Source organism: Engystomops pustulosus, chromosome 2 (assembly GCF_040894005.1).
Source record: "Engystomops pustulosus chromosome 2, aEngPut4.maternal, whole genome shotgun sequence".
NCBI classification, from domain to species: Eukaryota; Metazoa; Chordata; class Amphibia; order Anura; family Leptodactylidae; genus Engystomops; species Engystomops pustulosus.
The window spans coordinates 26,825,756-26,853,017 of record NC_092412.1 but is presented as its reverse complement, the minus strand read 5'-3'; the positions used below and the strand labels follow the sequence as shown (position 1 = coordinate 26,853,017).

Sequence of the window (27,262 nt, the reverse complement as noted above, 5' to 3'; positions counted from 1 at the left end):
GCAGATGTGATCAAGTCTGAAGCCTCTGAAATGCGTCAAAAATGCAACAAAAAAGGCAACGCAACGCATCATGCGAACGCGCCCTGAGCTCAAACGTGAGCACTGCTGGGATGTGCTTTAAACACAAGAAAAAATTGGCATTGGTGCCCAGCAGCTTCAAGTAGCACTGAATACAGCAAGCAAGGCGGCTGAGAACAGAGCACAGCAGTGTGAGGACAATCCCCAGTGGATTTGAAGGAGCTACTAACAACATACACAAAGGTGTGATTACACAGAACTCCAGGGGGGAAATCTATCACTGCCCACAGAGAGCTAAGAGCCGAGCAGTGTGAGGATATGCACAGAGTACAATCATGGAATATAAATCTATATTTCACAGTCCTGCTGCTACCAACAACATACATAGAGGTATGATTACACAGATCTCCATGGATTATATATGACACTGGCTGCTTAGAACTGAGTGCACAGCAGTGTGAGGACATTTCCTTAGTGCACATGGAGAAGCTTCAATCTTGGAATATAAATCTATATTTCACAGTCCTGCTGCTACTAACAATATACATAAAGGTCTGACTACACAGATCTCAAGGGACAATATCTGCAACTGGGTGCTGAAAACTAAGAACACATAAGTGTGGGGACATGTCCTTAGTGCACAAGGAGAAGATGCAATGCTGGAATATAAATCTATATTTCACAGTGCTGCTGCTACTAACATACATAAAGGTATGATTACAGGGACAATACATAACACTGGCTGCTGAGAACTAAGAGCACAGCAGTGTGAAGACATGTCCCTAGTGCACAAGGAGAAGATGCAAGCCTGGAATATAAATCTATATTTCACAGCTCTGCTTCTACCAACAATTTACATAAAGGTAGGATTACACAGATCTCCATGGACAATATCTGACACTGGCTGCTGAGAACTAAGAGCACAGCAGTGTGAGGACATGTCCTTAGTGCACAAGGAAAAGATACAATTCTGGAATAAAAATCCATATTTCACAGTCCTGCTGCTACTAACATACATAAAGGTATGATTACAGGGACAATACATAACATTGGCTGCAGTTCTGCATAGTGAATACAGTAAATCCACATGTTTACCCCATGGTGGCCGGCTCTGTTAGGAAGTTCTTGAAGTACCAGGAACCTTTATGGATTTTCTTAATTCAGTTTGGGTCGGTGTAATTGTGAGGATGCAGGGATTAGCTGCTGCTATATGCAGGGATTAGCTGCTGCTATATACAGGGATTAGCTGCTGCTATATACAGGGATAGGATGACTGTGCGCTCAGATATATAGTAACATCTTGAAGTACGTGGCACATCCTGGTAGGGCTGGTCATACGGTTTAGAGATCGATCATGTGTAGCGGAGAAGCTGGACCCGATCCATTATCACAAGACACCACCTGGATACACAATAGGATAGGGCCATCCGTGGAGATTCGGGAATATCATAGGACTTACACTCGCAGCGGCGACCAGTGATGGTCACCTATCCATACCCTGGAAGGGTCTGCAGCATGGACTCCTGTTGGGATCTGTGTCCCAGATTGTCTGGGTTTGGGATGGCCTAAACTGAATATGGGGGGCACGGAGAGGGGAACAGATTTAGATAAGAATGGCAGAAGAGTAAAAGTTTTATCATTTACATACATGATTGTCACCCATAACTGACAACTGATCAACTGCCCCTATGTGAGCACCATCGTACTGGCACTGATGTCTCATGCTGGTGGTAAGAGAAGCATGGTATACCAGGGCAAACTCTGCTGGCATTGTTTATAGGTGCAAAGTATTAGCAATGTTGATGGGGGGGCCTTGTGCTGTAGATGAGGGCATTCAGTTAGTGCTGTTGATAGGGATGTCTGGTTAGCACAGTAGATGGGGGCGCCTGGTTGGCACTGCAGAAGGGGGTACCTTGTAGGCATTGTAAATGGGGGCACCTGGTTGGCTCTGTAGATTGTGGCACCTTGTAGGCACTGTTGATGGGGGGCACCTTGTAGGCACTATAGATGGCAGTACCTTGTAGGCACTATAGATGGCAGTACCTTGTAGGCACTATAGATGGGGGTACCTTGTAGTCACTATAGATGGGGGTACCTTGTAGGCACTATAGATGGCGGTACCTTGTAGGCACTATAGATGGGGGTACCTTGTAGGCACTATAGATGGCGGTACCATGTAGGCACTATAGATGGGGGTGCTTGGTTCGCACTGTAGAAAGGGGTACCTTGTAGGCACTGTAGATGTGGGACCTTGTAGGGAATATAGATGGAGCGCCTGGCTGGCACTGTAGATGGGTGTACCTTGTAGGAACTGTAGATGGGGGCACCTAGTTAGCACTGTAGAAAGGAGTACCTTGCAGGCAGTGTAGATGGGGGTGCCTGGTTGGCACTGTAGATGGTGGTACCTGGTAGGCACTATAGATGTAGGCGCCTGGTTGGCACTGTAGATTGGGGTACCTTGTAGGCACTATAGATGGGGGCGTCTGGTTGGCACTGTAGAAGGGGGTACCTTGCAGGCACTGTAGATGGGGGAACCTGGTAGGCACTCTAGATGGGGGTGCCTGGTTGGCACTGTAGATGGTGGTACCTGGTAGGCACTATAGATGGGGGCGTCTGGTTGGCACTGTAGATTGGGGTACCTTGTAGGCACTATAGATGGGGGCGTCTGGTTGGCACTGTAGAAGGGGGTACCTTGCAGGCACTGTAGATGGGGGAACCTGGTAGGCTCTATAGTACGTGGCACATCCTGGTAGGGCTGGTCACACGGTTTAGAGATCGATCATGTGTAGCGGGCAGAGAAGCTGGACCCGATCCATTATCACAAGACACCACCCGAATACACAAAAGGATAGGGCAATCCGGGGATATTCGGGAATATCATAGGACTTGCACTCGCAGGGGAAACCAGTGATGGTCACCTATCCATACCCTGGATGGGTCTGCGGCGTGGGCTCCTGTTGGGATCTGTGTCCCAGATTGTCTGGGTTTGGGATGGCCTAAACTGAATATGGGGGGCATGGAGAGGGGAACAGATTTAGATAAGAATGGCAGAAGAGTAAAAGTTTCATCATTTACATACATGAGTGTCACCCATAACTGACAACTGATCAACTGCCCCTATGTGAGCACCATCGTACTGGCACTGATGTCTCATGGTCATGGTAAGAGAAGCATGGTATACCAGGGCACACTCTGCTGGCATTGTTTATAGGTGCAAAGTATTAGCAATGTTGATGGGGTGGCCTTGTGCTGTAGATGAGGGCATTCGGTTAGTGCTGTTGATAGGTTGGTTAGCATAGTAGATGGGGGCGCCTGGTTGGCACTGTAGATTGGGTAGCTTGGTTGGCACTGAAGATGGGGGTACCTTGTAGGCACTGTAGATGGGGGTGCTTGGTTCGCACTGTAGAAGGGGGTACTTTTTAGGCACTGTAGATGGGGGGACCTTGTAGGTAAATATAGATGGGGCATCTGGCTGGCACTGTAGACGGGTGTACCTTGTAGGAACCGTAGACGGGGGTGCCTGGTTGGCACTGTAGATGGTGGTACCTTGTAGGAACTGTAGATGGGGGTGCTTAGTTGGCACTGTTAATGTGGATCAACACTGTAGATATTATAGTTTGGACTTAACCAACCTTTGTTCCACCTAATCTACTATTTTATGTATTTGACAATATATTGCATTAAGGGGTGAACCAGCCATTAAGCAAGTTGAGCCTCTTGCCTCAGTCAGCACCACCTGGGTCCCAAATGTAGGGAGGCCTAAGATCAGGACTAAAGCCAGTCAACAGGGCTCCCAGGATTTGTGTGTCCTAGGAATCCCAGTCTCAGTATTTAGGTGGACTCACAACAAAAAAGAACAGGCAAAAAGGGGCACTATCCGGGACACTTCACATAGATGTATGGATGTAATAGTATATCGTCCTGAGATGACGTCCGCTGTAATAGAAGTGTATAGGTGGTGCTCAGCGTGTGACTAAAGACAGTCCGATAAACCACATTAAAGAAAAAAGGAAAACGCGGCCACTCACCATAAAAAACTTCTTCTTTATTTTGTCTTCATATAAAAGATACGGTGGCACAAGCCGGTCAGGATAGAGGTGGGAGCAGGGGGTAACACAAGGCAACAGCCGTTTTGCGACGTCCGGCGCTTTCTCTAGCCTCGGATGGCTGTTGCCTTGTGTTACCCCCTGCTCCCACCTCTATCCTGACCGGCTTGTGCCACCGTATCTTTTATATGAAGACAAAATAAAGAAGAAGTTTTTTATGGTGAGTGGCCGCGTTTTCCTTTTTTCTTTAATGTGATTTAGGTGGACATTTCCCCCCAACTTTTAGAAATTTTGAAATTCTTATCACAAATTTCTACCTGATAAGGAATGGATTATATAACTGACTATACTGACAGATATACCAAATGTATTCACTTTTTAAGCAACGTGGACCCAAATCACTTAAAATGTCTTATAATGCCATAAGAATACAAAATCTCCTCAAAATCTAGCAAAACGATCATAGGTCCTCCAGCCTCTTGACGAGGGGAATATGCATAATATATCAGGAGATATATCCAGCGATATCCAGGTGATGTGTCCACGGACTGCAGACGTTCTCTTTCCTTCTTATGATCATCTGACCCAGGCTGCCATGATGGCTTCTACTGAAGACTGCCAATACACCACTGCCCCTTCTCTTCTTCAGCCATTTACCCCTAGAAAAGCACAAATAAAATCATACCCAGGCAGTGATGAACTGGGGCAACATGGGCCCACCAGAGATGGTGATCTTGAAAGGCCACCCCTCATCCTTAAAATGTATCACCAATAAGTTCTCATATTCCATATTAGTGTCATGTGATTCCCTCATTCACCTACAATGGGGTTTGTCTTTGGAGGCTTCTTGGGGGCCCATTATAACATGTTAGAGTTTTGGCCCACCTTCAGATTCTCAGGTCTTACCCTGACCCCAGGCCATACCCCTAAATTTATTCAGACCTTAGTCCAAACTTCTCAAATGCATCCGTAAGTATCTTCAAGGGTTAATCTGGTTATATCAAGTTACACTTTTCCAGGGTAGGAGCCATTCAGGAGCCAAAAGAGTCGGCTCTTCCTAATGAACAGAGCCTAATGAGCCAGCTCACTAAGAAGAGCCGGGCTTCAGATCACTAATTTGACTGCATGTATAATAAATGTATATAAATGTATGTGTATGAGGGTATACATGGATATATGTGTGTAAATGTGTGTATATGAGTGTATACATGGATATATGTGTGTAAATGTGTGTGTATGAGTGTATACATGGATATATGTGTGTAAATGTGTGTGTATGAGTGTATACATGGATATATGTGTGTAAATGTGTGTATATGAGTGTAAACATGGATATATGTGTGTAAATGTGTGTATACATGGATATATGTGTGTAAATGTGTGTGTATGAGTGTATACATGGATATATGTGTGTAAATGTGTGTATATGAGTGTATACATGGATATATGTGTGTAAATGTGTGTATATGAGTGTATACATGGATATATGTGTGTAAATGTGTGTATATGAGTGTATACATGGATATATGTGTGTAATTGTGTGTATATGAGTGTATACATGGATATATGTGTGTAAATGTGTGTATATGAGTGTATACATGGATATATGTGTGTAAATGTGTGTATATGAGTGTATACATGGATATATGTGTGTAATTGTGTGTATATGAGTGTATACATGGATATATGTGTGTAAATGTGTGTATATGAGTGTATACATGGATATATGTGTGTAATTGTGTGTATATGAGTGTATACATGGATATATGTGTGTAATTGTGTGTATATGAGTGTATACATGGATATATGTGTGTAATTGTGTGTATATGAGTGTATACATGGATATATGTGTGTAATTGTGTGTATATGAGTGTATACATGGATATATGTGTGTAATTGTGTGTATATGAGTGTATACATGGATATATGTGTGTAATTGTGTGTGTATGAGTGTATACATGGATATATGTGTGTAAATGTGTGTATATGAGTGTATACATGGATATATGTGTGTAATTGTGTGTGTATACGAGTGTATACATGGATATATGTGTGTAAATGTGTGTATACGAGTGTATACATGGATATATGTGTGTAAATGTGTGTATACGAGTGTATACATGGATATATGTGTGTAATTGTGTGTGTATGAGTGTATACATGGATATATGTGTGTAATTGTGTGTCTATGAGTGTATACATGGGTAAATGTGTGTATATGAGTGTATACATGGATATATGTGTGTAAATGTGTGTGTATGAGTGTATACATGGATATATGTGTGTAAATGTGTGTGTATGAGTGTATACATGGATATATGTGTGTAAATGTGTGTATACGAGTGTATACATGGATATATGTGTGTAAATGTGTGTGTATGAGTGTATACATGGATATATGTGTGTAAATGTGTGTGTATGAGTGTATACATGGATATATGTGTGTAAATGTGTGTATATGAGTGTAAACATGGATATATGGGTGTAAATGTGTGTATACATGGATATATGTGTGTAAATGTGTGTGTATGAGTGTATACATGGATATATGTGTGTAATTGTGTGTGTATGAGTGTATACATGGATATATGTGTGTAATTGTGTGTGTATATGAGTGTATACATGGATATATGTGTGTAATTGTGTGTGTATGAGTGTATACATGGATATATGTGTGTAAATGTGTGTATATGAGTGTATACATGGATATATGTGTGTAAATGTGTGTATATGAGTGTATACATGGATATATGTGTGTAAATGTGTGTATATGAGTGTATACATGGATATATGTGTGTAATTGTGTGTATATGAGTGTATACATGGATATGTGTGTAATTGTGTGTATATGAGTGTATACATGGATATATGTGTGTAAATGTGTGTATATGAGTGTATACATGGATATATGTGTGTAATTGTGTGTGTATGAGTGTATACATGGATATATGTGTGTAATTGTGTGTGTATGAGTGTATACATGGATATATGTGTGTAAATGTGTGTATACGAGTGTATACATGGATATATGTGTGTAAATGTGTGTATACGAGTGTATACATGGATATATGTGTGTAAATGTGTGTATACGAGTGTATACATGGATATATGTGTGTAAATGTGTGTATATGAGTGTATACATGGATATATGTGTGTGTATGAGTGTATACATGGATATATGTGTGTAAATGTGTGTATACGAGTGTATACATGGATATATGTTTGTAAATGTGTGTATACGAGTGTATACATGGATATATGTGTGTATACGAGTGTATACAAGGATATATGTGTGTAATTGTGTGTGTATGAGTGTATACATGGATATATGTGTGTAATTGTGTGTCTATGAGTGTATACATGGGTAAATGTGTGTATATGAGTGTATACATGGATATATGTGTGTAAATGTGTGTGTATGAGTGTATACATGGATATATGTGTGTAAATGTGTGTGTATGAGTGTATACATGGATATATGTGTGTAAATGTGTGTATATGAGTGTATACATGGATATATGTGTGTAAATGTGTGTATACGAGTGTATACATGGATATATGTGTGTAAATGTGTGTATATGAGTGTATACATGGATATATGTGTGTAATTGGGTGTGTATATGAGTGTATACATGGATATATGTGTGTAATTGTGTGTGTATGAGTGTATACATGGATATATGTGTGTAATTGTGTGTGTATGAGTGTATACATGGATATATGTGTGTAAATGTGTGTATATGAGTGTATACATGGATATATGTGTGTAAATGTGTGTATATGAGGGTATACATGGATATATGTGTGTAAATGTTTGTATAGGAGTGTATACATGGATATATGTGTGTAAATGTGTGTATGAGTGTATACATGGATATATGTGTGTAATTGTGTGTGTATGAGTGTATACATGGATATATGTGTGTAAATGTGTGTATGAGTGTATACATGGATATATGTGTGTAATTGTGTGTGTATGAGTGTATACATGGATATATGTGTGTAAATGTGTGTATACAAGTGTATACATGGATATATGTGTGTAATTGTGTGTGTATGAGTGTATACATGGATATATGTGTGTAATTGTGTGTGTATGAGTGTATACATGGGTAAATGTGTGTAATTGTGTGTGTATGAGTGTATACATGGATATATGTGTATAAGTGTGTGTTTATGACTGAAGAACTTTGGGGGAGATTTATCAAGCTGCCTTTAATTGGTGTCCCAAGGCAACCAATCACAGCTCCCCTTTAAAATATTCATGAGCACTGGTAAAATAAAAGCTGATCTGTAATTGGTTGTCATGGGCAACTAAGCACATTCTTGCTCTTAGGCAGTTTGATAAATCCCCCCTTTGTGTGTGTGTGTGTGTATACAAGTAAATAGGTGCATTTATATGTGAGTGTATAAATGTGTGTACTAATAGGTATATTTTTTTATGTGGGATTGTGTATACAGTGATAGGATGATCGCGCTCTAAGAGACTCAGTAATATCTTGCAGTACGCGGCACATCCTCGTCAATTAATGGATATGAGGGAACATTATGGGACATGTATTTTATAGGACAACCTAGAATGGGCACCTATCCATAATCTGGATGGATATGTAGCATGTTCTCCCATTGGGACATCTAGAGAACCTGCTATGTGGTGGGTGTAGGACAGCCGGAACTGAATATGAGGGGGCACAGATTTCTTCATAGGTTTTGAGGGGCAGCAGGTCCAAGGTTTCATTATTTACTTACATGAACGTCATCCACAACTGACAACCAACTGCCCCTGGGTGAGCGCCATAGTACTGGCACTGACGGCACTGGTGTCTCCAGCTGGGCACACTCTGCTGGCATTGGTCTAAGGCTACATGCACACCTACCATGTGCAGAAACGGGACACAAACAGTAAGGGGTTTGTGGCCCATTTCGGGTGGGTGGAGAGGTGAGCACTGATCACTCCCCCCCAAGGAAGCCATGGTGGATATGGGCCACCCTGGCTCGGTCATGGTGCGGTGAGACAATGTCACCAGGGAAAATTTATTAAAAGAGAGCAGAATTGTTCTAGTTGCTTATGGCAACCAATCAGTGCTCAGCTTTGATTTTTGTACAGCAGTTTATAGAATCAAAGCTGAGCTCTGATTGATTGTCATGAGCAACTAGTACAGTTCTGATCTCAGATAGTTTCGATAAATGACGAATGGCGGCTGTGATCTACCTAACTGGTCAACATCCCTGGTCAGCTTTGCTCCATGCTGAGCATTGTTCACTTAATAAAAACATGAGGTAAAGTGGACAACCCCTTTAATTCACAGCATTTGTAGAAAGTTTGGTCAGTCTCCGATGGGCCCACAGGTGTTAAATTCCGTGCTCACTTTTTGTACCATTTTGGAAATGATTACTCCGATATATCTATTATGGATTATAAAAATAATTTCCCTAATAAGCTTCAATGAAAAATTTAGCTTGGTTCCTTTTCTGTAGATGCTTCTTCTCACAGTCCAAACTGTTTTTTCCCCCATGTGCATAGAAATCCATCAAAGAAGCAACCTCACAGCTGTCGGACTTCTCTTAGGTTGTTAAAGACACTCATTTAAGCCAATATGTGGTCAGTTCCATAGGCATTCAGCTTAAATGAGTGTTTCTAACCACCAGATAAAAAAATACACTCTGAGATGCCAGTTTCCTCCGGGATCGCCACTTGCTGCTGTCAGGGAGCCAGGTAATGTGAAATAAAGTTTTATAAAGTAATGGTAGAATGCTGCCAAATGTGTTTTTAAAATCGGTATAGCAAAGACTACTAGAACCTGTAATTTGCTAAAAATTACATTTCTGTTGACAGGTTCCCTTGAAATTTTAGAATATTTACCCTATATTTTATCAGTAATGGCCAATCAGCAATATAAATATAATTGGTGACTGTATGTTGAAGCCTTATGTATGTATGTCTGAAATCTTCCTACTAACTGTCTCCAAAAACATACCATGGGGATCCACTTTAATTAAAATACAAGCCCACCTGTTTTTGGGGCCTTCTCTTTGAAACATTTATGTGTAGCCATATAAAAAGATAATAAATGTTCCTTCATAATAGTCCATACTCCTCAGGGGAGTCCCTCCTAGGTCACGCCCATGTTTAATTTCACTTGCATCCAATAATAATAGCCCTACCAAGATTTTAACCCGGCAAGGACTTTTCTTCTATTGTGATCAATTCATTGGACGTTCCCGTGAAAATTGGGACGGTTACCAAATGTGGCCACTCCCCCATGACCATCAGTGATCGATGGTTGAATCAATCGTTCTGACCACCCAATAAATAAGACACAAACAGCCAATAGGATGTGTTAAAAATATAATATTGCACCGGAACGCTTCTTCTTTATGATATTTACATGGAATTCTGTTAAAAGTGACCATGACCACAAACTATTGGGTTATTGTTCCTTTAAGTCCATTTCGGATTCTGAGTTTATGGTTTTAATGAAAAATAAGTCCATTAGACAGGATCCTGGTGAGAATGTGGAATGTGAAGATGGTGATTGGTTCATTAGATCATGTGATATGTACATAATAATCATAGGACGTCCTCTAGCGTCCGCCCGGCAGCCTGCACTGTGAAGGCGGCTATCGATATTTGTCTCTTGACCTCGTCCCATGCTGAGCGTTGGTCACTTTTGCTCTCGATGTCGAAAAGCGCATCGTAGATGCCTGGGAAAGATTCCCCCATATACTTATTATGACTGCTTGGAGCATAGATGATGTGTCTAGGGAGAGCGAAACAGACAGATGAGTCATTATTATTACTACATAATATTACAGTTGTTTGCAGATTCTATAGTAAAAATTATAGTTATATTCCTGGACAGTTGCCACTTTCAGTGCACAGGGTTTGTGTCCTCACACTGCTGTGCTCTGAGCTCTGTGCACTGAACCTCTCCACAGCTGCTCCCGTATATTCGGAGTAAAACTTGTAGCAATGCAATGCAGCAATGGCAACATTTGGAGAGAGGAATATCTGGAACGCACATGCCCTAGGACAGTGGTGGCGAACCTATGGCACGGGTGCCAGAGGTGGCACTCAGAGGCCTTTCTGTGGGCACTCAGGCCATCAGCCCAGGACAGAGTTCACCAAACAGTACCAAATCCATCAAATCTTCCTGCAGTCCTAGGTAACTTATTAGATGCTGCACTCAGTGCTATATTACAGCGACACTTCATTGGCTGTTTGGAACTGCTTCAAAAAAGAGAAGGTGTTGAAAGAAGTGCATTATCTTTGGAGGTCATCCTGCTGGACCCTTCATTCTTCATGTACAGAGAGACTGTGGACAGAGGCTATGAGAGTCTGAATTTGCCCATCTTCTTTCAACTGTATTGGTGGCCTCAGGCGGCTGATACAATTGAAAGATGTGGAAAAACAGGTAGCAATAAGTTACTGCTTAAAATGCCATGTTGGCACTTCATAGTAAGTAAGTGGATTTTGGTTGTAGTTTGGGCACTCAGTCTCTAAAAGGTTCGCCATAACTGCCCTAGGATATGATATATATATATATATATATATATATACACACTAAATAATATAGTATAATATAATAGTATTATATAATAGTATACTATGTATAATAGTATACAGGCAGTCCCCGGGTTACATACAAGATAGGGTCTATAGGTTTGTTCTTAAGTTGAGTTTGTATGTAAGTCGGAACCGTATACTTTATAATTGCATCCCCAGCCAGAACTTTTTTGGTCTCTGTGACAATTGGATTTTAAAAATGTTAGGTTGCCATAAGAACCAGGATTAGTAATAAAGCTTCATTACAGACACCTGTGATAACTGTTACAGCTGATTATTGTAGCCCAGGACTAAAGTACAATAAATTACCAATATCAAGTGGTCCGTTTGTAACTAGGGGTCGTATGTAAGTCGAGTGTTCTTAACTAGGGGACCGCCTGTAATATAAACTAAATTAATTTGGAGGTTCTTAGTTATTTTGATCAAACTGTATAAACCCACTAACCACATTCCAGGGACCTATGTGGACTTTTTGCTCTCTCCGAATGTTGGAGTCATAATAAAGCAGTTTAGTGCACAGCCAAGAACACAGCAGTGTGAGTGAAACAGCCGCAGTTCGCCTGAGGAACTACAATCCTGGGATTCAAATCCATTTTTTTCAGTTCTGCTGCTATTAGCGACACACATAAAGATAGCCTTACACACATCTCCAGAGACAATACCTAACACTGGCTGCAGAGAGCACAGAAGTGTGAGGACTCCCTACCCTCTTAGAGCACAAGTTCTTTACTACCAGCTCTCACTAGAGAGCCCATCCTGTCACACAGACAGAGTGAGGACAGTGTCAGTCCACCATCAGGGCCGATACTCAGCTAAACCCAGGTCAAAAGCTGCAGCTTCCACAACTGGACACAGCTCCATCCCACCCTGCATCTACTACCAGGCTGGTGACCCAATTCCTGAGGACATCTCTCCATGACCACTCCAGTTCTGCTGTGAGATTGTTTAGGCCTGTTTGCCTGCTGTTGTTCTAATAAAGAACCATGAGTTAATTTGCACAAAGTTGCCTCTGTCTGGTCCCTGGATACGACTGTCTACACCACGGGCTCCCCATCCATCACATATATACATCACAGGGACATATATTACGGACACTCAGGGGTTGCCCCAGGGAGATTCAGTACATTACCCTCTCCCTCCATATTTCTTGCACACACCTCCTGCTGGAGACATGCCAGGCTGTAGGACAGCTCTCCGATCCCCATACCAAGCACCGTGACACTAGCGTGCCTAGGCCGCAACCGCCAGCCACTCCGGTATTCTGGGCCCCGGCTGCCTCCAGGTCCCAAGTAAAGGCTAGGCCCCGGTGGAGGATGTTGCACATCATACACCCATTTAACTATTGCCTTTCCAGGCAAAGGCTACAGCTGCTATTACATAATCTCCCGGTGCTAGAAACTTACAAAAGGGTTCATGACTCCCTCTGACAGCTCCTAACCTGTAGAGGGCGCTTTTCGCAACAACCAACCTGCCTGTACGTTGGCAGGCGTGTTGCAATTGTAAGTACTTTCTCTGGTATGAGACATATGGCCTATACTCTATAGCAGTGATGGCGAACATTTTAGAGACCGAGTGCCCAAACTACAACTAAAATACACTTATTTACTGTGAAGTGCCAACATGGAATTTTAAGTAGTAGCTTATTGCTGCCTGTTCTTCCACATATTTAAATAGTATCAGCCCCTGAGGCCACCAATACAGTTGAAAATTCAGACTATCATTGTAGCTTCTCTCCAGAGGATGAATGAAGGCCCCAGCAGGAGGACCTCCAAAGATAATGCAGCCGCTTCCACACCTTACTTTTCCCACCTTTCCAAATAGTCAATGAAGTGTTGCTTTAAAATAGCGTTGAGAGCAGCATCTCTTAAGTTTCCTGGAACTACAGGAAGATTTGGTGGATTTGTTCCTGCCTGGTGAACTCTGTCCTTGGGTGAGAACCTGAGTGCCCACAGAAATGGCTCTGAATGCCACCTCTGGCACCCGTGCCATAGGTTCGCCACCACTGCTCTATAGTATTCCTAATTGGGAGATAACAGGGCCTAGATGAGACTGCACCGTCATGATCACTTTCTTACCTGTAGAAGGGACGTCCAGGTAATCCCAAAGGGTCAATGAATGCTCTCTCCAAGTACATCAGCTGATCATTCACAGAGCGGACTTCTATAGTGCTGTAAAGATAGTATAGTAAATGAAAGATAGATAGATGTGAGTCACAGCAGCTAGGTCTCCACCCACCAGGTCAGAGACAACTGCAAATTACAGACAGAAAAGAAAAACTGCTCGAAAGTCACATAATGCCTAGAACAAGTTCAAGGTATAAAGGATTGATCAACAGTGATAGAGGTTTTAACCTTTCAATAATCTATTCAAAAATTATAATAGAAATTATCAGAGCTGAGTGCTCAGCTTTTCATATCCCTTCCTTTATAAACTGCTTTGCCCTCCAAAATCTCTGCTGAATTCTATCTTGCTGGCAGCAAGACAGAAACTGGCGGAGGTGTCAGATTACATAAGCAGTGGGGGGAGGGGAGTGAGTCACAGCAGCTAGGTCCCTACTCAACAGCACAGAGAGCACTTCAAACTACATATACAGGCTGTCGAGGAGGAAACTTCTAGAAAATGAAAAGGGAAACTCACATGCTAACCAGATATAGTGCTACTCCTCACTCTACTGATACTTTGCTTAAAAGTTAGGTCTAGTTTTATGGTGGTACTGGCCACCCATGGTGCATTGCAATGCTCATTTGCATAAATGTATAAATATATATTTCTCTGCATGCAGGCTGCAGATTTTCTCACCTACAAACCCATATGTTTAGTTTCTATGTGACGCCGATGCCCCTTTGTTATGATAATGTAAACTTCCCAGTTATAGAAGAGTATAATCTTTTACTCACTTTGTAATATCAAGGTCTTTCAATCTGTCGTGAAATGATGTCGCTGATTTTGTGAAATTTCTTATAGCTGAAAATAGCGCCTCTGCAGAAAATAAAATAAAACATTAGACCATGCAGTACCGCTGTTTCACCACACTCATCAATGTAGACTACAATGCAACAGCGCCCCCCCCCAGGTAGAAGTAATATTAATACTATGATGTCCTAGAACAAAGTAACACCAAGTACTGTGATATAAACTTACCAAAAGACACGTTATACGTCTCTATTTGGGGTTTGTGCTGCTGTCCAATATTGTAGACAACCGTAGCGTAGCTCTGCAGCGCATCCGCATAGTCCTGGGCATTAAAGGGGATGACCACCTCATTGGCAAGATCGAAGACCATCCCGCCTCGTACTTTGGCCACTGCTAGGTGATTCTTATAACTGGGATCATAGAATTTATCCACAATCTCGAACGTCTCATAGACGCTGTGGTATACAGGATAGCCGCTGTATCTTCCCTCTTTCTGAGAAAGCAAAAAAAAAAAAAAAAAAGAAAATATTATTTTATATTATATTATTATAAGTTTTTGATCTCAATAACAAACCATGGATAATAATAATAATAATAATTCTTTATTTATATAGCGCACACAGATTACGCAGCGCTGCACAGAGCTTGTCAAATCAGTCCTTGTCCCCAATGGGGCTCAAAATCTAATCAACCTACCAGTATATTTTTGGAGTGTGGGAGGAAACCGGAGGACCCAGAGGAAACCCACGTAAACACAGAGAGAACATACAAACTCTCTGCAGATGTTGACCTGGGTGGGACTTGAACCCAGGACTCCAGCGCTGCAAGGCTATAGTGCTACCCACTCGGAGACTCATATGTGAATAATATATTTGTCCCCCAACTACCTTGTGCCAAACTTTAAGGATTTCATCATAGGTGTATCTTTATCAGGGTCAGAGCTTCAAAAACAAACTTTCTTATTAAATAGCCATAGAATTACATGTTAAAATGAGAGTTGCCCCTAGCCACCACAAGGGGGAGCTCTAAAATTGGCGAATTTGGATTTTTTTCCAGTTTCCCAACATATGGTGGCAATAGAAAGTACAATGGGGGTAATTTACCAAGGGCCCGAATCGCGTTTTTCCGATGGGTCACACAAATATTTCCGATTTGCGCCGATTTTCCTTGAATTGCCCCGTGATTTTGGCGCACGCGATTGGATTGTGTCACATCGGCCCCGGGTTGCACCCGACGGAAATCAGGGGCGTGGCCATAAGAAAACACGTCGGATTCGGAAAAACCGTTGTATTTTTTTAAAAAAAAGTGTCGCTTGACACGCGCTTACCTGCACCCAGCGTAGGACGGTGAACTCCAGTGCATTCAGCGCAGCAGCGACACCTGGTGGACATCGGGCGCACTGCGTTAATAAATCGCCGGAAGACCCGAATCCTCTACATAGAGCGCGCCACTGGATCGCGACAGGACCGGGTGAGTAAATCTGCCCCAATGTGTCCCACAGAAAACAAGCCCTAAAACAGGCTCTTTAAATGGAAAAATGTAAGTTCTGGCATTTGGGGAGCGGCAATTTAAAACGTAAACGCAAGAATGGAAAAAAGTGTAGACATTTAGAGGTTAAGTTATCAGAAAATCTCACAATATTATTTTTGCAAAATTTGATTTCCAGTGAAACAGGTGACATCTCACCAAGAGATTTTTAACGTATTTGTTCTGGGACCTGTTTTTATTTTGTTGCTGGTGCCACTCCGGGGCGGGTGTAATTACAGCACTTAAGTCCTCAGCGTGGCATTGTGTTTCGGGAACAGATATTTATCCTGTCACAGGATGATTCAATACACTGGAGCATAGAAACCCTTCCTCCCACTTACCAGGTGCTGGAGGACAAAGCACTCACCGAGTTTTTCGTGTAGCGAGCTCTTCCCGACGCGATGCCAAGGCGCTGAAAAAAGACTTCAAAGTCGTTTCCTGACCCCAGTTTATTTATCCTTGAGGAAGACAAAAAGTGTTGAAAAATATTAATGAGCCAACCACAATCTTCTGGTCAATCTTCTGGTCATCGGGGTTTTGCCGAAATGAGATAGGAGCTTGTCATGAACAATTCGTGGTTTGGGACTAGAGGGGGTTAAGTATCAATTTCCAGGACAATGGGAGCAACACTGATTTGGATCAAACAGATTCAAGCTCGAACCAAATTTTTAGAAAAATTTCCTTCCTCTCTTCCGATAACTCTACGAACCCCGCCCCCCCCCCCCCCCAACTTGTCACCTGCTGCCAAGACAGTAAGCAAAAAAATCCAAGTAAATCAATGGAACCAGAGGATCCCAAATTGGCTAGAACCCAATAATGGACCAGGGAGATGACAATCCAATATGGAAGTTGATTTTCTAGGGTGTGTTAGATTGTGAGCCCTGAGATTTATTTCACCTGGCGGGGAACCAATAAACTCTGGCTGGATACAACACATAGGGGCTCATTTACTAAGGGTCGCAGATCGCACTTTTGTCGGACTCTTTTTCGGGATTTCTGTGGCTCTGACAGGTATTTAACAGGTGTCTGCGCTGGGATTGTGTCGCACGCAATAGTTTTTGGCACGGCTGCGCCGGCTTCCGTGCAACACAAATCGGGGGGGTGGGTCGTCGGACGATCCGTCTGATTCGGACTGAGCTCGGGATTTAACTTTCAAATTGTGTCGGATCCAATGCACTTACATGCACCAGGAAGAAGAAGGTGAACTCCGTCTGCACGTTCTTGGTGAATCGCAGCAGAGTGCATTATCGTCGGACAATCCACTTTCGGTGAACTACGTCGGACGGGTAAGTAAATGTGCCCCATGGTGGACTTCTGTTGCCCGGTTCTCCAACCTTTGCCCACCGTCTATTTAAACCATGACAATTCCCACCACCTAACCCCTTCCCTAACTCCTCTCTCCCTCTGGCCAGTGTCAGTGACGTACTCAACTATCATGTACTGTTTATATTGATATTATCTTCTTATATGGGAAACAGACACCTAACATGCCCCCTAATGCCTCTGGACCTGGGTGTGACCAAACTATCTGCACATCCTCAAGTTACGCCCCTGGTCTCCTCCAAGACTTTGCCTTGGGTTTGGGGTTCCCTTTACATCTGATACACACTGGTACTGGGGATATGTGTACAAAAACTGATGGGGCATTGGAAACGCTGTATATATATATATATATATAGAGTCCTTCAGGTGTAAAAGGATAACTCCATATACAATACGGTTACCATAAGGCTTACGGCCTACACCACTATTTCGGACACACACGTATGGAATTTAAGGCCACCTCCATTTGAGAATGACGTTACCTGGGAGCATCCTTATAGTCGGTCCAGTTATTCTTTTGGTGCCAGCTTTCATAGAGGGATTTCCCTTCAAAACCTTCATCAGGACTGGGGATCTAAGGAATTGGAAGAAGCCATGAAAGGAACCATATGTTTCATTCCCAAAAAAAAAAAAGTCCCTACATATTAGAAATATATGGAATGACCCAAAAAACTCCAAAAAGTAAAATGGGTTTTCTCTTCCAGGTTATGGGCTATACCTCCATTGGAGACATTGTAATAAAAGGTTCTGCCCTAGCAGGACCTTCCATCCCATCAGATACATCAACATAGAACTATAACCCCCATTTTCCATCGCATGGGGCAGCAAGATCTTTTGATACCATCAGACCTGAAGTCATAGACCGCTTCATGGCTGACCAATTACCGGTACTACAATGTACCGTACGCGATGTCACCACTCCTGGTCTGACTGGACTGACACATCTAGGGACCAGAGAGTTGGTACTAGAAACTAGAGGACCTCCAGAGAGGTAGGTTGCCGTTCTTAGACAAAACATGACCACTAAGAGTTTTTTTCTGAATCTTAGACCCTTTAAATGAGTCATCCTGGAATCATCCTGTGGATAAATGATCTATATTGAATCAGTGAGGATGTCCCCAACTGAACATCTGTTTGGACCTTCACAGAACCAGAAGCAGATAGGGCCATCCATTCTATAGTGACCAGAATCTGTAATCGCAGCCCATTCCCTCTTATGCTTGATACTTACCGCTTTGGTTAGACTGTATGCCAGATGATACAGTAAAGGGGTGCAGTCAATCCTTAAAGTATAGTTCCCTTGAAAATAAAACAGATAAAATGAGGTATGTACATTATGTACGGGATATTTGGCTGACAAGCTGCCAGGTGAAGCACCTACCTTCCACAGAAGAATCTGCATTGATGTAAGCCACCGCTCTTTTTTCTAGGAGTTTAACATTCTCCTGCAGATACAAGATAAAAGAAATCCAGCATAAACAGAGCTGAAAATTTTAAAATATCGGTTGCTTGTAGTCACCACTAGGGGGAGCACAGGAGCTTATTTCTCACAATTTATACCTTTTAACAGGAAACTCTCAGTGGGATTTAGCCTGTTAACCAACTTTTAAAGGGATATTTGTAATGTTATATTGCGTGCAATAAAAATGTACACAACATTTATATTAAAGGGGGTTTCCAGCTTAGCAAAATTGATGAACAATTCAGACCATAGCTCATCAATATCAGTAAGGTGGGGGTCCGAAACTCAGGGACACCATGATCAGATGAGTCAGAGGAACAAGAAAATGGGATCTGAGCTGTAGTAACACAACTCAGCCACTCCACAGAGAATGGAGCTGTTCTTCACCAGAATCAGCTGACTTTGGGGGTCTCAAGTTTCGATAAAAAGATCATCAGGAAAGTAGAAAATCCCTTTAATCCTTTAGTCCACTGGGTGTAACCGGATTGTATAAAATGCCTGAGGAGGCCCAGGTCCTGCAATGGTTCTCAGTGCCTAGTAGCAAAGAGAAGGGGAAGCCCAATCCCCCAGGACCACATAGAAGGTCTTAGGTCTTCATGACAAGGGCAGATTATCTCCCTACAGCAGATATTGGATTAGTATAAAAGGCATAGCACATGGACAAGGAGATTCCAGACTCATTACCTCTGCCCACTCTGTAGACCCCAATAGACCAAATTCTTCTGCATCCCAACTAGCAAAAATCATTGTCCTCCTCGGCCTCCAGCCTAAAAGAAACAATATATACAAGATGAATGTGTGACTATAAAATGTTTGCTTCATTTTACACTTAACTGCAATCAAAAGCAAATTCTAAAATCTTGCAGTTCCAATATTAACCACTGGGCCTCACATCTGACACTTCCTGCTCAGTGGAGATCACTTCCCAGCAATCATAACAGGCAGAATTACAGCTTTATATACATAACACAGGATCCATCATCACTAGGGGAAGTCACAACGCATCTCTTCCCCTAGTACATAGGAAGCAGTATTATAGTAGTTATATTCTTGTACATAGGGGGCAGTATTATAGTAGTTATATTCTTGTACATAGGGGGCAGTATTATAGTAGTTATATTCTTGTACATAGGGGGCAGTATTATAGTAGTTATATTCGTGTACATAGGGGGCAGTATTATAGTAGTTATATTCCTGTACATAGAGGGCAGTATTATAGTAGTTATATTCTTGTACATAGAGGGCAGCATTATAGTAGTTATATTCTTGTACATAGGGGCAGTATTATAGTAGTTATATTCTTGTACATAGGGGGCAGTATTATAGTAGTTATATTCTTGTACATAGGGGGCAGTATTATAGTAGTTATATTCTTGTACATAGAGGGCAGTATTATAGTAGTTATATTCTTGTACATAGGGGCAGTATTATAGTAGTTATATTCTTGTACATAGGGGCAGTATTATAGTAGTTATATTCTTGTACATAGAGGGCAGTATTATAGTAGTTATATTCCTGTACATAGGAGCAGTATTATAGTAGTTATATTCTTGTACATAGGGGGCAGTATTATAGTAGTTATATTCTTGTACATAGGGGGCAGTATTATAGTAGTTATATTCTTGTACATAGGGGGCAGTATTATAGTAGTTATATTCTTGTACATAGGGGGCAGTATTATAGTAGTTATAGTCTTGTACATAGGGAGCAGTATTATAGTAGTTATATTCCTGTACATAGGAGCAGTATTATAGTAGTTATATTCTTGTACATAGGGGCAGTATTATAGTAGTTATATTCTTGTATATAGGGGGCAGTATTATAGTAGTTATATTCTTGTACATAGGGGGCAGTATTATAGTAGTTATATTCTTGTACATAGGGGGCAGTATTATAGTAGTTATATTCTTGTATATAGGAGGCAGTATTATAGTAGTTATATTCCTGTACATAGGAGCAGTATTATAGTAGTTATATTCTTGTACATAGGGGGCAGTATTATAGTAGTTATGTTCTTGTACATGGAGGCAGTATTATAGTAGTTATATTCTTGTACATAGGAGGCAGTATTATAGTAGTTATATTCTTGTACATAGGGGGCAGTATTATAGTAGTTATATTCTTGTACATAGGGGGCAGTATTATAGTAGTTATGGTCTTGTACATAGGGGGCAGTATTATAGTAGTTATGTTCTTGTACATAGTGGGCAGTATTATAGTAGTTATATTCTTGTACATAGGGGGCAGTATTATAGTAGTTATATTCTTGTACATTGGGGGCAGTATTATAGTAGTTATAATGGTTATATTATAGTATTATAGTGGTTATATTCTTGTATGTAGGGGGGCAGTATAATAATTAGTAAGTACTCATGTATTTCTTACCTTGTCTTTTCAACTTTCCGGCACTTCTGACAATTTCATTCACCACTGCTGCTCCACTTTGTGGGTCAAGCCCTCCAAACACCCAGGAATCTCTGTGGCCGCCAAGGATGACATATCTGTCTAAGAAGGACATTGGCTTGTTTAATAATTTTGCATTTCTAACTACATATCGAAATTTAAACTTCTTTATAAGACCTGAAAGACAAATAATAAAAACCCTATGGCACAGGTGTCAAACAGAAAGCCCCCAGGCCAGGTGTTATCCGGCTTTCTTAACAACATGTTCAACATGCTGTATATATTTAATTAAATTGGACGGCTTAAGGCAACTACAAAGCTGATGTGCCCCCGTGGGAAAATGAGTGTGACACCCCTGCTCTATGGGAATGGTAGACCCGTACACCACATAAATGGGGGCCCCTGCTGATCATTTACTATGAATGCCTAGAGATCTGCACATATAGGGGACATCTATATGTCACTATGCAATATACAAGGAGATATGTATAACAGTCCACGGTCACCTGGCTCCACGCCGCCTTTAATGGTCCCTATGACGTTGTACACTCTTCTTATTTCATTGTAGGAATGGATATTCATCTTCACTTTCCTAAAAATAAAACAAACATATTATTGGGGGTCATTTACTAAAGGGCCTGATTTGCGTTTTCTCGACGTGTTACCCAAATATTTCCGATTTGCGCCGATTTTCCCTGAATTGCCCCGGGATTGTGGCGCATCGGCGCCGGCATGCACGCAACGGATATCGGGGGGCGTGGCCGAATGAAAACCTGATGAATTCGGAAAAACCGCTACATTTAAAAAAAAAAAAAAAAAGTGCTGCGGGACTCGCGCTTACCTTCACTAGGAATAGGCCGGTGAACTTGAGTGCAGCAGCGCCACCTGGTGGACGTCGGAGGAAATACCTTAGAGAACGTGCCGCTGGATCGCAAATGGACCGGGTAAGTAAATCTGCCCCATAGAGTGTATTTCTATATATGCACATCTAAGTATGACTGTATATTCATGACTTAGCATGTATGTTATTGGTGTGTGTATATGCCCTTATGATTCATCATAAGATAAGACTTTATTATTTCTCCAATTATAAATTTGGGAACCCCAGGGCATCTGGATGTATTATGTAGCAATTTCTGCATTATTTTTGGGGGAGGGGTAAATTTATAAGAGGACAATACATGTTTATTATGGTGATTTCTTCTTTGTATAAAAATAATTCCACGGTTGGGGGAATAGTTGAGGTGTGAGGGATATATATATTTTTAGGAGCACAGTCCTGCTATCCAGTTGGCATGGATCATATTTTTTAGCTGCACAGTGTGGGGGGTGTTCTGCATAGAGCAGAATCTGTGTCTGTACCTATTGCTGTACATCGCTGTGTATGTCTATGTATCTGTGTATGCATCCACTTGTAAGTATCTATCTGTATATTTACCTGCATGTATACAACTGAGGACAAAGAAAACTTGTCACTTACTGGGTGACAGAGTGTCCAGAGAATCCAGGTCCGATGTTATAAGACACATTGAGATTTCCTTTCCATGTGTCGTCTTTGGGTGGAGCGCCTCCCATGTCACTGCAAATATAACGCAGTCCTATTACATCCTGCACAACATGTGTCCAGCGGTAAAGGGGATTAGTAATGCCAAATATAAGACCTATAAGACATAAGTTCCCTTGAGTGGTTGAGAGGTGGTGGCACATCGGTGGCGCCTATAGTATCTTTTAGCCATGTCCTGGCTTAAGCCAATAAGGGAGGCTTGACAATTTATGCAAATGAGTTAATGTAGAGGGCTGCATCAGCTAACTACCTCTCCACTACCCCAGTATTTAGAGCCACTCACCGTAGTAACATCATAGCATCATTATAACCAATAGGATGGACTGGGATTTTGGGAAGTCCTGCACCATCCTTCACATCCAATCTGTAGGTGTATTCTGTCAAAACATAAGCACCATTACTTTATGCTGAACACCAGAACATAATACAGTATTGTACTCTCAAGTATAAGGGGTGCCTAATGTCCTTTAGGACCATCCTGCATTGGGTGAACCCGAAACTTCTTGGACACCAACCGTCTATCAAGTATGACCTTCTACATGTCCAACCCACTGTTCATAAGAGAGATGGGAAGTGCCTGGCAATTGCCTTCTTCACCTGTTTGACCAACATGTAACAGGAGGTCACACTGGATAGTTACTAGCTAAACAAGCAGTGGGCCAAATATTGTATTGAAGGTGTCGGCCAACTTCAACTCTACTGCATGGAAAGCAACCAATAAAAATCTTGGTAGACTCAGTACCTTAGTTAAAAGCTGGGGGATAGTGCTTCTGGGGCTATAGCCCTAAAATTATTCTCTATATCATCATAGAGGATATATACTAAATGGCATCTACTCAAGTTAACAGGCCATAAGTTCTCCAAACATGCTCCTAGTTAAAAGTTAGAAGTTAACTGGTGAAAACTTTTTCCAAACAAGGAAACACATCCACAAACTCCACCATGGCCTACAAGATCAACACACAGAAGCGGATACTTGAGATGTTTGGTGTCCATACACTTTAGATTTAGGTGATAGCTATTCAACCTAGTCTACCGCTTACTGGGCCTGACCAAGTGTTCATGTATTCTCAATTGGGAGACTGGACTAAGTTACAGCTAGTGGCTTTGGGGAGAGGCATTGTATATTGATCTTTAAGTTGCCCGACCCTTCTTTGACCAAACATCTGCTTTTAAGAAACTTGGGACAATCTTGCATCTATTAGATGGTCAACAGGTCCAAACAAAGATGGCCGCCTTCACTTGAGAAGTCTTGATTTTATGTAAGAACCAAAAAGCCCAATTCGTTCAGTAGGAACTCACTCTATACCATACGAGATTACAATGGTCACCTCCTGATGAGACTCAAAGAACGTTGCTAGAATTTATCTAGTACCTTTTGCAGGATATCCTGGAGTTAGAGGGTCCCCGGCTCCATTAAGATTCAGGACGTTACCACGTTGGACGCCACCACCAGGCAGGTTCCAACCATCAGGATAGGGCTCCACACCCGGTGCACAATAATCAGCTGGATCTGAATACAGGATGATCCCCTTGGCTCCCGCCTTTTCTGCATTTCGAACCTTGGAAATCGGGATAAGAAATCATCAATAAATCACTTATAGGCTGCAATGTACATGATATCCTATACTACCACCACTACTACTATCTTCCTACTTAACGGGGTATTCCCATGAGGTCCTAGTGTTTACAATTTTGGTTGTTCCCCTGGATACAACCGTAAATTTTCAGACTATGGTCGGATTCTTCTTATGAATAGCTTCTCATGTCTGCACGCTGTGGTGCTCTCTGCCTCCCACCCCTTCCCCCTGCGTTATAAGGCTAGCTCAGACATAGGCACTTCCGGCTGGTAAGCACTATGCAGAGACTTACTCTACAAGGTACAGACAGAGAAGTTCTTTATCTGGGAGGGAGACCTATAGCAGTGATGACTGTGTGTGTTATAGGTGAGTTAGCAGAGCTGAAATTGTCATTGTGTTTTATATCCATCTCAGGGATCTCGTCATCATCTCTGATCTGTCTCATCTCTCTTTCTATTTGTCAGATATTAGTAGAATGTTCAGAAGCTAAATGAAAGTGTAGATAAACCCTGTACCCTTATAATCTAACCACATTGTCAACAAACAGAACTAGATGGATCATGAAGTGGGTACTTAGAGATCATGAAGCTCACACGCTGGAATCTTACAGTGACCATCACTGAGAGATAAGAGCTAAAACAGCAATAAAACTGAGTAAAACTGAAAAGTAAGGGGTTAAAAATAATCTTTATTGTGTAAATATCACTAGGGGATTCATATTTAAGAACTTCATATTAAGAACTTCATGGGCAAACTACTTTAATGTGAATACATTTTTAGAGTTGTGTCTGATATTTACCTGATATCTGTGCCAGAATACCCATAGCTTGGAACAGCAGGGGGCAATAACAAGCCTATGCCATGGTGCCAACTTGCAGCTCTTTCACACAGATGTGCCCATAAAGTAGCGGTAGCACATTAATCACATTCATGCAAATAATTTGGAGTTAACTGTACAAAAATACTACTAATAATCTTGGCTTCTATAGCACCTAGAGACAAAATTCTGGTGTCGTTTTAAAGATGAGAATGTCATCTAGCATCTTGAACATGATTTTGTGTGCTACAGAATCCAAAGCCCATAGTTGGTAATGGGAGGTGCAGATGTCTATGTCTGTGTCTCCCATCCTGTAGCACAAAGAGCCCCTATATTGAAAGATAGGATTCTAGTTTTTAAAAAGACACGCATTTAGGTGCTACAGTCATGTGACGTTCCCTCTTCTAGACTCTAAATGTGACTTTCCGGGCAAAAAGTGACTTTTGACTCATTTGCATATGGCTTTCGAGGTGATTTGTTAAAAATAGGTAAATTACCAAGTTTTAACATAAAAGAGGGAATTCTAGGAAGGATATTTCATACCCTACCTGAGGGGACTGCTAATTTAATGGGGTAAGAAGCTGGTGACCTACAAGGGACTGTAGTAACATTCTTTACCAGACAGGTCCTTGGAGTGATATATCTATATTTCTGTACAAGGGTTGTGAGAAACAGGAAAAAATAAGATTTGTGTCACTTACCTTATTGCCTCGAAAGATTTTTCCATATCTGGCTATCGCAATCTTGCCCTGTAGACTGATGTTCAAGGTTCGTTCAAGATAGAAGAAGTCTTCGGTACGGGCATAGTTTACATAGATTAGGTCCCCCTACAAAATAAGTCATAAGTGCTGGTTATAGAAGACACCAACAACATCAACAACAACTCTCAGGGTGTCAGGGAGGCAGCTGAAGCCTGTGTGCCCGTATCAACCTCTCCTCCACCATATTCATGAAACGCCCTCACCGTCATGTGCACTGAGCAGGCAGGAGAGGGAGGGGGATGGTGTGGAGGAAACTGAGACACAGACACACAGGCTGCAGCTGCCCCAACTCCCTTTCCTCGGGACTCACCACACACTGCTGGCATCGAGCCAGGTAATGTGAAATGAAGTTTTATAAAGTACTGAAATGATTCAGAATGCTGAAAAGGGCATTGTTAAATTCATCGTAGCACAAGCTATTAGAGCCCATCATGAGCTAAAAAAGTAAACCAGAAAATTCCTGGTGACAGGTTCACTTTACTAATACCATCTTGGATAAGAAGACACAGCATATGGGGCCCAGGAGCTTCATGTTGCATCTCTATTGACTGCCTGTCGTCTCATGATACAAGCTAGATAAATAGGCATACAACGTGTAACCTCCTCCTTGGGGTTGTTCCCCTCATATATATCTTCTAGTATTTCTTCTTACCGTAGGTGTCCCAGATGCTGAGTATGCATTGTATGGTGGGACAACATCTGTAATATTTTCATACCCCGGTGGGGTGGGCTCAAATAAAGATGTTTTGTATAACTAGAAAAAAGGGAGAAAAAGATATGTTATACGTCACTTTAAAATTCATGAATGACTGATCCTGAGTTACATCCTGTATTATACCCCAGAGCTGCACTCACTATTCTGCTGCTGGTGCAGTCACTGTGTACATACATGACATTACTTATCCTGTACTGATCCTGAGTTATATCCAGTATTATACTCAGAGCTGCACTCACTATTCTGCTGCTGGTGCAGTCACTGTGTACATACATGACATTACTTATCCTGTACTGATCCTGAGTTACATCCAGTATTATACCCCAGAGCTGCATTCACTATTCTGCTGCTGGTGCAGTCACTGTGTACATACATGACATTACTTATCCTGTACTGATCCTGAGTTACATCCTGTATTATACTCCAGAGCTGCACTCACTATTCTGCTGCTGGTGCAGTCACTGTGTACATACATGACATTACTTATCCTTTACTGATCCTGAGTTATATCCAGTATTATACTCAGAGCTGCACTCACTATTCTGCTGCTGGTGCAGTCACTGTGT

At 41.7% G+C, this 27,262-nt stretch overlaps 2 protein-coding genes across 5 annotated transcripts in view; both read right to left on the bottom strand.

The window, feature by feature from the left end:
• The window catches only part of LOC140117392 (N-acetylated-alpha-linked acidic dipeptidase 2-like), a 55,839-nt gene extending 46,901 nt beyond the window's left edge, over nt 1-8,938 (bottom strand). The window contains exon 1 of one of the 2 annotated variants that reach the window (XM_072134095.1): nt 8,814-8,938. In XM_072134095.1, the coding sequence (XP_071990196.1) occupies nt 8,814-8,915 (102 nt within the window). In that variant the 5' untranslated portion in view covers nt 8,916-8,938. Of the gene's footprint in view, nt 1-1,113; nt 1,138-8,813 lie in introns of those variants that run through there. The other variant, XM_072134096.1, reaches the window with a different exon arrangement.
• A 1,465-nt stretch (nt 8,939-10,403) lies between these two features.
• Nucleotides 10,404-27,262, bottom strand: part of LOC140117390 (glutamate carboxypeptidase 2-like) — a 105,389-nt gene continuing 88,530 nt past the window's right edge. For all 3 annotated transcript variants that reach the window (XM_072134094.1, XM_072134093.1, XM_072134092.1), the window contains exons 4-19: nt 26,634-26,735; nt 25,922-26,047; nt 24,199-24,385; nt 23,107-23,200; nt 22,740-22,838; nt 21,766-21,851; nt 21,242-21,361; nt 19,541-19,623; nt 18,776-18,839; nt 18,626-18,693; nt 17,877-17,968; nt 16,439-16,529; nt 14,773-15,037; nt 14,529-14,610; nt 13,707-13,799; nt 10,404-10,825 (exon numbers count right to left, since the gene is read on the bottom strand). In XM_072134094.1, the coding sequence (XP_071990195.1) occupies nt 10,636-10,825; nt 13,707-13,799; nt 14,529-14,610; nt 14,773-15,037; nt 16,439-16,529; nt 17,877-17,968; nt 18,626-18,693; nt 18,776-18,839; nt 19,541-19,623; nt 21,242-21,361; nt 21,766-21,851; nt 22,740-22,838; nt 23,107-23,200; nt 24,199-24,385; nt 25,922-26,047; nt 26,634-26,735 (1,842 nt within the window). In that variant the 3' untranslated portion in view covers nt 10,404-10,635. The remainder of the gene's footprint in view (nt 10,826-13,706; nt 13,800-14,528; nt 14,611-14,772; nt 15,038-16,438; nt 16,530-17,876; nt 17,969-18,625; nt 18,694-18,775; nt 18,840-19,540; nt 19,624-21,241; nt 21,362-21,765; nt 21,852-22,739; nt 22,839-23,106; nt 23,201-24,198; nt 24,386-25,921; nt 26,048-26,633; nt 26,736-27,262) is intronic.